Source organism: Schistocerca piceifrons, chromosome 4, assembly GCF_021461385.2.
Source record: "Schistocerca piceifrons isolate TAMUIC-IGC-003096 chromosome 4, iqSchPice1.1, whole genome shotgun sequence".
Classification (NCBI taxonomy): Eukaryota; Metazoa; Arthropoda; class Insecta; order Orthoptera; family Acrididae; genus Schistocerca; species Schistocerca piceifrons.
The window spans coordinates 310,513,712-310,526,684 of record NC_060141.1 but is presented as its reverse complement, the minus strand read 5'-3'; the positions used below and the strand labels follow the sequence as shown (position 1 = coordinate 310,526,684).

General features: G+C 36.8%; 1 protein-coding gene across 1 annotated transcript in view; it reads left to right on the top strand.

The window, feature by feature from the left end:
• LOC124794737 (LITAF domain-containing protein) overlaps window positions 1–8,923 on the top strand; it is a 67,520-nt gene extending 58,597 nt beyond the window's left edge. Inside the window, exon 4 of the mRNA XM_047258340.1 lies at window positions 2,455–8,923. Coding sequence (XP_047114296.1) covers window positions 2,455–2,560 — 106 coding nt within the window. The 3' untranslated portion in view covers window positions 2,561–8,923. The remainder of the gene's footprint in view (window positions 1–2,454) is intronic.
• Window positions 8,924–12,973: the final 4,050 nt, after the last annotated feature.

The window sequence follows — 12,973 nt, the reverse complement described above, 5'->3', positions numbered from 1 at the left end:
CTGTAAAGATGTTGTCACAGCTGCTTTGATATCTTCAGTGCTGTCAAAACCATGTCCTTTGGGTATGTTTTTGACCTTGGAGAACAAAGTCATCCAGGGTGAGTTTGGGACTGTAGGGTGGCTGCAGCAGCATTGCCACGTTGTGCTTTGCCGGGAAAGCGTGGATGTGGAGAGATTTGTGGCTGTACGCATTGTCGTGATGCAACAGCCAGATAGCAGTGATGTCTTTTTAACTCACAGATGGTGGTTTTCAGAACGTTCAGAGTGCTAGCTGACCGTGGAACACTCACTTGACGATAAGTATTAAACAGCCCTTGCACACAAGTCATATTTTCATTAGTTTGGGTTGTCGTCGGCAGCCCAGAGCAAGTGGTCATTGCCCACCCATTTCTCACCCCTGCCTCCTACCTGTTTCCGCAATATCCTTTCTTTCAGGAGTGCTAGTTCTGCAAGGTTCGCAGGAGAGCTTCTGTAAAGTTTGGAAGGTAGGAGGCGAGGTATTGGTGGAAGTAAAGCTGTGAGGACGGGGTGTGAGTCGTGCTTCGATAGCTCAGATGGTAGAGCACTTGCCCGCGAAAGGCAAAGGTCCAGAGTTCGAGTCTCGGTCCGGCACACAGTTTTAATCTGCCAGGAACTTTCACATCAGCGCACAATCCACTGTAGAGTGAAAATCTCATTCTGGAAACATCCTTCAGGCTGTGGCTAAGCCATGTTTCCGCAATATCCTTTCTTTCAGGAGTGCTAGTTCTGCAAGGTTCGCAGGAGAGCTTCTGTAAAGTTTGGAAGGTAGGAGGTGAGGTACTGGCAGAAGTAAAGCTGTGAGGACGGGGCATGAGTCGTGCTTCGGTAGCTCAGATGGTAGAGCACTTGCCCGCGAAAGGCAAAGGTCCAGAGTTCGAGTCTCGGTCCGGCACACAGTTTTAATCTGCCAGGAAGTTTCATTGTACATAAGTATCTGCCATGATGTGATCTCAAAACAGAGGTGCACTAAGTCAGCAATACTATTGCCACTAATGCTCAAAGGAGACTGAGGGTGTGCTGCTAACTGTCAGGGCATGAAAAAATATATATATTTCAAGAATTTTGGGAGACATTGTATTCCACCACTAAGTAGTATGGAATCAGATAAGAACCATTGTGCACGATTTCAAGTTTAACCTTGTCTTAAATGCAGTGCTGGGAGCTGGGAACATTTCAGCAATTTGAGAAAACATTTTGTGGTGGTTCCAAAAATTTCAACCAATAAGACCCTTGAAAACAAACTGCATGGGCATTTATGATAAATCACTGCATTCTGACCTCGCTATTGTCAGAATGTAAGTGGTGAAGCTGTGGCGATGGAGTACATACCTGAAGTTTCTTGGCTGTTTATAAGAACTTGAAGAAATTAAGAAGTTGGATAAGCTAGTTTTACTACCACCCACTGAAAAACATATGTGCAGTTGCTAGGAAATATAATCCATTCAACACATATGAACAAAAAATGTTTCATTGAATAGAGAATAGTGGCTTCATAAAAACACCCATATAATAATTGACATGGGTTTGAGTTATAACCAAACCTGATTTTCTGTGGATGATGATTTAGTGATGAGCAGTTAGTATTAATTGCTGGTTGTCAATGTACAGCTATTTCCAGTCCATATCCAGGACTTTTCCTTTTCCCATCAATCTCTTTGTCTCTTTTTTCACCATTTCTAATGTCTTCATTTTACCAGTAATAAAGTAATAAGTTTTAAAGGTCATAAAGCTTGGTATTGGATATCTGTTTTCTCCCTTTGTGCTTCAGTTTACCCCACTGCGGTTGCTTTTATTGTTCCAGTTTATAAGTAAGGGCTCATCCTCTGTCTCACTGAGGCTCAAAAGTGATCAAAACAATTTAGATTAGTTGTATATGAAGCTGCATGTGTCTTACTGCGGCATAGTAACTAAAAACCCTAAATTCTCATAAAGAAGGTTAAAATTCAGATTCTACGCCTTCTTCTTCTTCTTCTTCTTCTTCTTCTTCTTCTTCATGAATATTTAAGAGGAAGAGGAGGAAGAAGAAGAAGAAGAAGGAGGAGGAGGGGGAGGGGGAGGGGGAGGGTTGTGAGAATGGGTTTTCAGAGCTTAGTGTGTCCAGATTGGTGCACAATTATAGCATCCTTAAAATTACATTTGTTTTCTAAGGTATACTTAACCTTTTTTCCCAGAACATTTATTTTGTCAAACAGCACACGGTTTGATAACATCAGGTAAAAATCAATATTGTTAAACAGTTTAATAACTATCATATAAACACCGCCATCTCTACAGTTTATCTGTACTCATTTCATTATTTGTATTCCACCCAGGATATTGTTGAGGACATCAGGTTTTATATTAATAAAGATAGCTTTATTTTGTATGTATGAAATAACCGTGGTTACAGGAAACTTGCTGTATATTGCCTAATTATTTTTTTTCTTTTTGCAGCTGTTGGCTTGGTTGTTGTCTCATACCTTGCTGCATTGATGAATGTATGGACGTTCATCACACATGCCCTAACTGCAAGGCATATCTGGGACGCTACCGCCGATAATGCTAGACTCTGGGTCATGAGTTATGAATAAACAAAGCTTATTGAATTTCTAATACTCACCAATGCAATACTCATTATCGTAGTTTTATTTTACTACACTTTTTGAACTGCAGTGTCATTTCAGCGAGACACTGCAACCATTAATGACTAAGCATATATATATATACATACATATATACATATATACATATATACATATAATAGTACCTGTTAAATAATAGATTTATTGCTGGTGTTTTTCAGCAGTATATGTTTCAGCACAAAATTAAAACTGATTAAACATCGCTGTAAATGTAATTTTTAATGTTGAGCTGTCATTTTGGGATGTCATATATTTTTATAAGAAGTTTCCATCTTTCCTTACTGTGTTTCTAATTGAGTAGTTCTTGTGTAGAGGCTTTTGGCTGTTTTTAGGTGTCTTTGCTTATAAATATCATTGTCAAATGAATGTTTGCAAGTTCTCTGACACAGAAAATATATTCACTGGGATTAGAAGTATTTTTATATCTTTAACAGCAGCTCTGTTTAAGAACTGTGCTGTTGCATAGTTCTTAGTCATGGGTCTACTTTCATTGGCTTTGGGCAGTGATCATCTCCAAAATGTCCTTTATCTCATCCCTTATAGATAAAAGAAAAATTTGGCAGCTCTTTGTAAGTCACAATAATAATAATTCATTCTCCTAAATACTACCATCTTTTTAGTGTGTATACCAACATACATTTGACAGTGGCCTGGCAAAACACGTGATTGCAGTCTCCTTTTGGTAATATCACTTGCTGTCCTCTTGAAAATGTGTGAACTAATGAAATATATCCATGGTACTGTAAATTTCCTTGCTTTGCCACTACACAAAGATTTGTGATTACTGTAAACATATTTTTGTCTCAGGATACCCTTCCAGTGACTTTTGCGCAGCTATTGGATCTTGACTGTCCTAATCTCTTGCTCTGCATGCCCTCTTACTAGTGTAATGTGTACATTGTTTTGAAAGTTACTTTATCAGGCTGTTATGGATTCTAAAAATATCCATTTAACATTATATATACTCGGTTTACTTTTTGGTGTGAAATATTGTGTCCATAATAATTAATTTATGTGCGTATGAAGGTAGATTGAAAAGCTACAGTCACATAAAACAAACAGTTGTAGCATAGAGAGGGCAGCACACAATAATAATAATAATAATAATAATAATAATAGCTTTGAGCTTCCATAACACTTTCAATCCTACAAAAATTGGGAAATGGAAGGCACAAAGAAGCAGCAGAAGTATAAATGAAATAGTATGTAACAAGGACTCATATCAGCAAAACTAATTTATCATGTACACCTGAATATGCACACGTTGGAAAGTCCAGGATGGAATAGCAACAGTATTATGGAAATGATAGAGTTCTAATCACTGTATAGAGGAGACACAGTCACAGACAGGCACAACAAAAAGACTGTTATACAAGCTTTTGGACAAAAGGCCTAGTTTCAAAGAAGAAAATTTCTCTCTCTCTCTCTGTCTCTCTCTGTCTCTCTCTCTCTCTCTCTCTCTCTCTCTCTCTCTCTCTCTCTCTGTCTGTGTGTGTGTGTGTGTGTGTGTGTGTGTGTGTGTGTGTGTGTGTGTGTGTGTGTGTGTGTGTGTGTGTACTTCAGAAGAAGGCCTTCTGGCTGATAGCTTGTATAGCAGTCTTTTTCCCTGTGATGGTGACTCAGTGCCTCTTCTGCATGGCGAGTAGCACTCTGTCCTTTCCATAACATATTTATGTGTGTCATTTGATGTGGGGGTTGACATACTGTTGGGCTAACGTTGATTCTGCTCATGTGTGTATGGCTTTTTCATAACTATTCTACAGATTTTGTGTTCATCTTGGTATTTACTTTGCAAAAATAGTTTGTGGTAGTGTAACTATTTTGCTCATATGTTAATGGCTCATTTTTAAACACATTAAAATAAAACAACAGAGTGTGAATATTTTGTTAAGAGAAGTAATACTGTATGTATCTAGTATAGCCTTATAACTTGGTATTCTCTTTCATAAATAACCCAAAATGAAATGAGGGCTTATTGGCCACAATTATGGTAACAGTAGTTGGTTCTAGGTAGTTTCCATTGTGATGTGCAATGATTTACGAAGAACTCTTGTTCAGTTTTAATTAAATCTCATTCAGCAGCATTTATTAACAGTTGTCAGTCTTTGCAGCTCAATTGAAAAAAAGCTGATAAGATTGTTTTAGAGATTGAAGTTTAGTATTTACCACATTTTTGTCTTTTAAAGATTTGGAATTGCAAGATATGGAATACTTAATGAATGCACACACATCTGTTTCATCATAAAGACTGCACTGGAGACATCTTGGTGGAAACACGTTATTTAACCCGTAAATATCTTTTACTCATTTATATTATGGTAATTGTTCTTGTAACTGTATTTTAGCTTTTATGGGCTTCCAAGTTCTGTATTTTATGCATGACGTAAGTTTTCATGACTAACTCAAATTGTCATTTATTGTTTTAGCAATTTAATTTTCTCTGTCTTACAGTTAAACTATCCAGAAAATCAAAATCCTATTGAAATAAGTTGTTTTCGGTAGTTTTACCATCTAAACTGTGGAATTCAAATGGCTGTCACTTCCTTATGAAAGTAATGTTTAATGTAAAACAGACAATAAGTTGTATGGCATGTCTTAATGTTTGTACAAACTGTGGGAGCTACACAAATACACAGTAACATACCTACTCGTGCTCATATACCTCAAATTCTGCAGGGACACATGTTCATAGGTTGTTGTGAATAGCATATCATTTTTCAGAAATGTTGAGAGTAGTTTTCTTTGATTTTAATTTTGAGATAACATATCAGCTGCATAAAATAAAGGTCTATAAGAGCTGAGTCCTCAACGAATGAAATCTAATTCTTGCACATTCAGGTAATGCTTATCACACACTGTTTATAATATTTTTGCTGTCCGCCATCGGTAGCTGGAAGGTCAGCATGACATAATCTCAAATCTAAGGGCCCGGGTTCAATTCCCAGCTGGGTCGGAGATTTTCTCCGCTCAGGGACTGGGTGTTGTGTTGTCCTAATCATCATTTCTTCCCCATCAACGCGCAAGTTGCCGAAGTGGCATCAAATCGAAAGACTTGCACAAGGCGAATGGTCTACCCGATGGGAGGCCCTAGTCACATGACTTTTACAAAATATTTTTGGTATACATGTTTCACAGAATGTGCTGAATATGTACAGTTCCTATGCTGTATCTTGACAAATAATATGAATTAAAAAAGAAAGAGTGAATCCTGTAGTAAAATGTAAGCATTTTTATTCCGTGTAACCACTAAAGGAAAGTAATGACACTAAGTGATTAACTGCACTCAAATACATCTAACATGGAGATTACCCATCTTAATTTTTCAATTTCTCCACATGTGATGAAGCAAGATACTGTCGTATTTCACGTATGCCTTCACATCTTATGAAAAATTCAGTAAAAGTTCAAGCTTATCCTCTATCCTCCCCATCTTTTCCCCTACTCACTTACATGTTAGACTATTGTTGCTCATGTCCTGTATTTTCTGCAGCTTGTAAGTTTGACCCATTTTTATAGTTGTGAAAACACTGTATACTGTTAAATTATGGGTTTGTGTCCTCTCACAGTCTCATAGCTCCCCCTCCCTCTACCTCTCTGTTTAAGTCACTTGGTCGTTCATGTATCTGCATAGTGTGCATATTTTCATTGTATGAATTTATTGTTGCCAGACCAGTAGTGTGTCTCCCTTTTTTTTGTGTGTAATTGTACTTAACCCAAAACTGATCACCTCTTTCCTAAAGGTTTCAGTGTCCATGGAACATTGTACATTCCAAGATTGTACACTCCAATAGAAATAGCATTTATGTTCATTTGAAGTGCTTGAGACTTTTTCTTGGGCATTTCATTCCCATGGAACTGTGCTCTCTTAAAAATCTGTGTGAAATAAGTACACAAGGCATCACACTGCAGCCTATGCAGCAAAGTGAGCTTGTAGTAAGACCATTATAGTTCACTAAATGTTGTTATAGTGGATTTTATTCTGATGCAGAATTTTTTAGGGACTTCTGCTTAACTATTCTCATTGCAGTTGATGTAAAATAATAATTTTGTACGTTAATATGTACTTAAAGAAGAGTTCACACAGTGTCAGATATACTGCAATTCTTTTGTGCTTTTACTTGCTTGACATTCATCAAAATAAATATTTACATGTTATGAAACAATTGGGATTGCATTTTTGAATTTGAGTGATGGGTTTTACATAGATCATGACCAGACACTGGCAGTGTATTCAGTCTTGATGTTACTTTTTTTTTTTTTTCCCTTAGGAGGGAAATACCAAATTTAAATTTGTCTCAAAAGCAATACTTCGTTATAAAAATACTTACCTGAATATTTTGCCTGAATTGCCTTACATGAGGACATGTAAATATCTGCAAATGGAAGTTTTTTTGTAACTCAATATATTGTGTAAGTTTGTGGTGAATCAATCCCACTGTGCTATTCGCAACATACAGAAAATTTCAATTACAAATGTTGCAACAAATATTATCTTAATCCTCTGTGAAATATTGCACATCCTCTATGAAATATTACACAGTTTTCATCACTCAGAATTACTGAATTAAAGTGCGAACAAATAATTTTCTTTATGTTTAATAACAGATGGGAAAGAGAGAAGTAGTCCAAGCTCACAAACACTACATTTTTGTAGCAATGTAGATCACAACAGCTATCCACAAAGCTCTTATACCCTAATCAGTGCAGTGACACACAATTGCTCTGATTTTGACAAATGTGAGCACATGGTGCAAGTGCTGCCACAGTACTGCACATAACCACATAACCTTCCTACCTACACATAAGTTGTAGAACTTTGACCTTTCTCTTCCACTCCTATTAACAACTTTGAGCAGTTCCCTCTTTGGAATGAATTTATAGATAACCTTTGGGAAAAGTTGATGGAAGCCACCACAAAGCTATACACAGTGTTTACTTGATAATATAGGAAGTTGTATGTGTTTAAATTTAAGATTTTGAAAATTTTTGCCACTAGCATCAGTGCCTTGAAAGGTGGCCACTTAATCCAATTCTGTCACTTCCAATACAGTTTGCCACCATTTTAATATATTAATATTTGTGGAAATGGTTTGAATTCATGCTGGAATTGTGTTTCTGACACAAGTGACAATTTAATCTTATTTAGTAAAAAAGGTGGTGTTATTTTGGTGTTAATTTCACACAGGGAAGAATATCAGCAACATTTCCCACAGAAAATCTATTTGTGTTGTTGCATGTGTGCACTTCTCTCTGCATCCCCTCCCTCTCAATCTCCTGCCCTTGCAATAATGTTATAGTCTTCAATTTAATGTGTCCTCTCACAGTAGGTATAATGGTACTCATGTCTTGTGCTTGAGTGCATGTGCAGGCACAAATAATTATCTTTTGTCACATTTTAATGAGTTTTCTGGTTTTTTTACTCTCAATTAAAATCAGTTGTTTGGGTGCTCAGCATTCTGTGTTACTTCTTCACTGTATGTAAGCAAAACTGTATCCTGAATGAATATTTTGCTCTGTAGTTGTGTGTGCTCTGTTTTGAAACTTCTTGAGAGGTTGAAATGGTGTGCTGGGTCTGGGATTCAAACCTGGAATCCTGCCTTTAGCAAGAAATGCCCCTACCATCTGAATTACCTGGGCATGACTCACGGTTTGTCTTCATAGCCTCTGTTCTGCCAAGACCTTTTTCCTATTTTCCAAAATTCACAGATCTCCTGCTTACATTGCTAGACTATCACTCCTGGAAGAAATATTCTGGGTTCAAGAACCAGTCCAGCATGCAGTTTTAATCTAAGTTCCATAAAATTATGTGATAAAGTGGTGTAATTAACAAGTTGAGCTTCTTTCGGTAGTAACTGTATTGTATGGTGAAATTGCATTTTCATTATTTGATGTAAAAATACAACACCTTACATAGAATGTGCTACAGTATTTCTGTATCAGCCCACTTGAGATATGTTTAATGCAGAAATTTTGGCTGAGCAGTATCACATGATGTTGTAATGACTGCTGTTTATCCAGAAATTTCAGGCTGACCTGGATAAAGCTAATTTATTAAGCTTTAATTAAACATATTACTTCACTTTGCTGGCTTGAGTGGTATATTGATTTACAATGAATTTTGCTTCCTATATGTATAAAATTTGATAACTTGCGAAGAAAACACGTTGGTGCTATTTCAAATATGAAATAATAATCATTGTTTACTTGTTGTATTATGGGTTGTATACTTGTTGTTATCCATTCATAGAAAAGGGAAAAATATAATCAATCATGTTTCCTTTTTTCTGTCATATTTCTAAAATTTAAATGTTTTATCTAATATTAATGTATATGATGAACACTGTAAGTGGCCTTAAATGTATGTAATACTTGCTATTATGCTATGTATACAAATGAAATTCTGGCACAAAATATTTTGCCTACTCTTTCTGAAATATAAGTTTGCTTTCAGTTCTATTTTGTCTCTCTTTACAGCAGTTAATTGAGATCAGATTTAGAAAGATGCTGTAAATTTTCACCGTACATGAATCTCTTGTTTGTGGCTGCTTATAAATTCTGATATTGATAATGGTCCAGATTTCCTTTCTACTTTCTTTAACTGTAGTATGCACCCCTTAACTAAGGCTGTATATAAAAATATGTTGTATAAAGCCCCCGTAAGAGGGGGTACCGATCCAATTGTCTGCTGTAAGGAGTAAAGCTCCTTCAATAAATATAACACATCAACAGAAGTCAGTATCCAGGGTAGGACATACCAAGTTTGTGGATATACATATACAGAGTGAGGCACAATAATGAGCAATTTTAAAAAATGTGCGTAACCAAGCTGCGTCGGAGAGGTGAAAGGGATAGTGTCTGTTACGTTTGGCGCAAAATAGCATTTAGTGGTAATGGAGTGCCAGACACCACAGCATTTTATCAAAATGGTAGTTCATACCAGGTAGCACGTCATGCATTCCACAACTACTTCAACATTAATCAGAATTGGCTGGTGCTATCTGCCTGAGCAATTAAAAAGTGGGTTGAGAACTTTGAGGAGATGGCGTCAACAACAAAGAAGAAAACTGGGAGAGCAAAAACTGTGCACACACCTGAAAACGTTGAACGTGTAAGAATTGCCATTGAGAGAAGCCCTTATGGCTCAGCTCACCAGCACAGTGCTACACTTGGGATTGAACAATTTTACACCAAGATTTGTATTTTCACCCCTACAAAATCCAAATAGTTCAGGCTCTTACGGAAACAGCTTGATAGCCAAAGACAGTTCTGCTTAGAATTTTTGGACATGTTTAATCAAGACGAGGACATTGTAAACCTTTTGTGGATGAGTGATGCTCACTTCCATCTCTACAGTCATGTGAACAAGCAGAACTTTCAATTTTGGAGTGATGTTAATACTAGAGAATTGAATCAGCAATTGTTGCACTCCACAAAAGTTACTTGTTGTGCACCAAGCCTTCATTAGGGGTCATAGGGCAATACTTTTTTGAAGATAGCCTTGAAAATGCTGTAACAGTGACTTTGCAGAGATATGCAGACATGTTGGATAACTTTCTTACTCCACAACTTGCACACTGCAAAGTGAATGATGAGATGTTTTTTCAGCAGGAGGGAGCAACCTCCCACATTGCTCGAATAAGCATGAATATTGTCAATTCTTTGTTTCCAAATCATTTCCCGAAATGGGGATATTACATGGCCCTGTCGTTCACCGTACCTCACAACATGTGATGCAAAGTTAACAAGATACCCCTCTTCGAACAGTTGAAGCTCTGAAAGAGTGGATCTAACAAGAAGTTGTTCAAATCCCACTGACGTTGCTGCGCAATATTATGAGTCACTTCAAGGTCCGGCTGGAGGAATGTGTGCATCAAAATGGATGCCATCTTACTGGAGTTATCCTAAAAAAAAACCGATGTTTTACTATTGTAGAAAATGGGGGGGGGGGGATGAAAACTTTAAGCAATAAACTTTTGTTACACAAAAGAATTAGAGACGTTGGCTGTGGGTGAGTGGGCATTGATTTATATCAATGGGAAAAGTTGAAAATTTGTGCCGGACCAGGAATGGAACTGGAGTCTCCTGCTTACTAGGCATGTGCTCTGACCACTAAGCCAACCGAACACAGTGGTTCATTGCAATTGCATGGACTACCCTAGCTTGCCTTCTGTTAGACCCAAATTCTAAACTTATCTGCATACTTCTAATGTAGTGCATCTGGATATATGAAGTGCATTTGGATATATCCAAAAGAACAGACATCACATATATATAACATTTTATTGTTAGATCAGGTGGTCATTGTGCAATAGCTGTCAAGTTTTGTTGTGCAGGAGAAAGTATCAGAAAAGTTGGCACTGATATCCACACTTGTCCTTGGAAGATAGTATATCAAGTGCAGAAAGATGACCTGTATTGCTTGCTACCATGTGGTGAAATTCCTTGTGAAAATTTGTCATGAATGGAGGGTTTCAGGAGTGTTATCCCAAGTATTGTTCCAGGCAAGATCAACTCAAAGTGGTTACCGTGGGTGATGAAATCACTATTCTCAGAAGGTTTGAACAAACTCTGCTGCTGAATCTTTCATCTTAATTTATCATGGACAATACTCCATATTAAGGTATACATCAGGAGGGGATACCATTAAGGCCCTCATAAAAGATGAAACTTGTTGGTCAAATGTGCTCTTACCTAGCCTCGGATTTGTCAAAAAGCGTGTATGGGTAGCAACAAAGTTTGTCAATTTAAACTCAAACTTAAAGCAATGCTGTTTGTGAATGATGTATTTTGACACTAGGGAGAATGGCTATAAATGCAGATAAAACATGTCTGATGTTTGACTCTGGCACTGTGCTTGAAGAAGACAGTGCTGTTCCAGGGAATGGTTTAAAAGAAGTAAACACACACAAACCTGTTAAAGGAAATGCTACACTCATACGATTACACCAACTTTCTTAGAATGAACAGTGAAACTTTTGACAATTTGTTTAGAGATACTATGCAAAAAAATTATTCTCTTCTGCTTGGCCCTCTTGTGACAGTTCATTAAAATACAATAAAGTGGGCACATATATCCCACATTGTCTGTGGAAGAGCCAGAGAATTTATACTTTATTTTATTGCACTCCCACTTGTATGTTGTGTGTAGAATACCGATTTTTAAATATGACTGGGAAAGATGTGACACCTCTATACCATTTTGGAAATTGCCAATGGTGCCTGGTTTCTGTCCTTGATCACAGTTTTCATAGTTGTGAAAACTCAGAATACAGTGAGATAAATTGCAATACAACCATTTTTCACTAAATATATGTGCACTGGTGGACTAAGCCCGTCAGAGGCCCAGGATGACGAAACTAAATGAGACTCACAGTATGCTTAGAAATGTGTATTTGTAGTGTACATTTTGCAAAATATGAATAATATACATGTAATGGCTGACAAAATACCAACGTGTGTATTCTACAATTTGTAGTCCAAGTGAGAAACTTAGAATATGAAACACCACTTGGCACAGCAACTATTAGCTAGAGTGCAAAAAAATAATGAAGAATAGGATAAGAAAATTACCTTTGATTTTATATGTTTGAAAACAAAGCTTGTAAAAGTTAAGATATGTTATTTTCATAACATTAGTACAAGATAGTAGTTATTATTGATATTATTAGAGTACATGTTTTCTTGCCTTTATTTTCCTGAAATTCTCAATAACATTGTTCAAATTGGTTTCATTTGAAACTTTTTTCAGTTGACAAAATGGACACTGGCTAGTCCTTCTTGATTCATCACATAGCAAAGATAACTTTTTATTAGTTTCAGTTTAGAACAACTCTTGTACGCTGCAACTAATACACGAGTTGTCAATAAGTATTGGATTATAAGTGAAGTACAGGGTGATTATTCACTGAAGTCCCACTTAATTATGAATTGAAGTATTCATGGGCTGTCTGTCTAGTGGCAATGTCCACAATTGTATCAGTTGCACATAGATGCATATGATACCTTTTTATAACTTGCAGCTGCTTCTTATCAAACTCATCTTAAATTTCTACCAGATTGATCAGTGCTGCGGCCAGTGTGTCATCAGAAGCTTCAAGCATAAATTTCATTTCAACTGTTTGCAAATTTAGTTGACTTCCTTTGCAGCATTGTATCATTGTGACACTTATTGTATAAATCAGTCTGCACATTCAAACAGTAAGTGACAAACTTCTTCTGGTACTGATAATCCAGCATCATGAACTAGTTCACCCAGCACTTTTTTATTTATATTTATGCTGCTCCTTTCTTGTTGGTCAATGATGATGTCCACATCATACATTTTTTAGTGA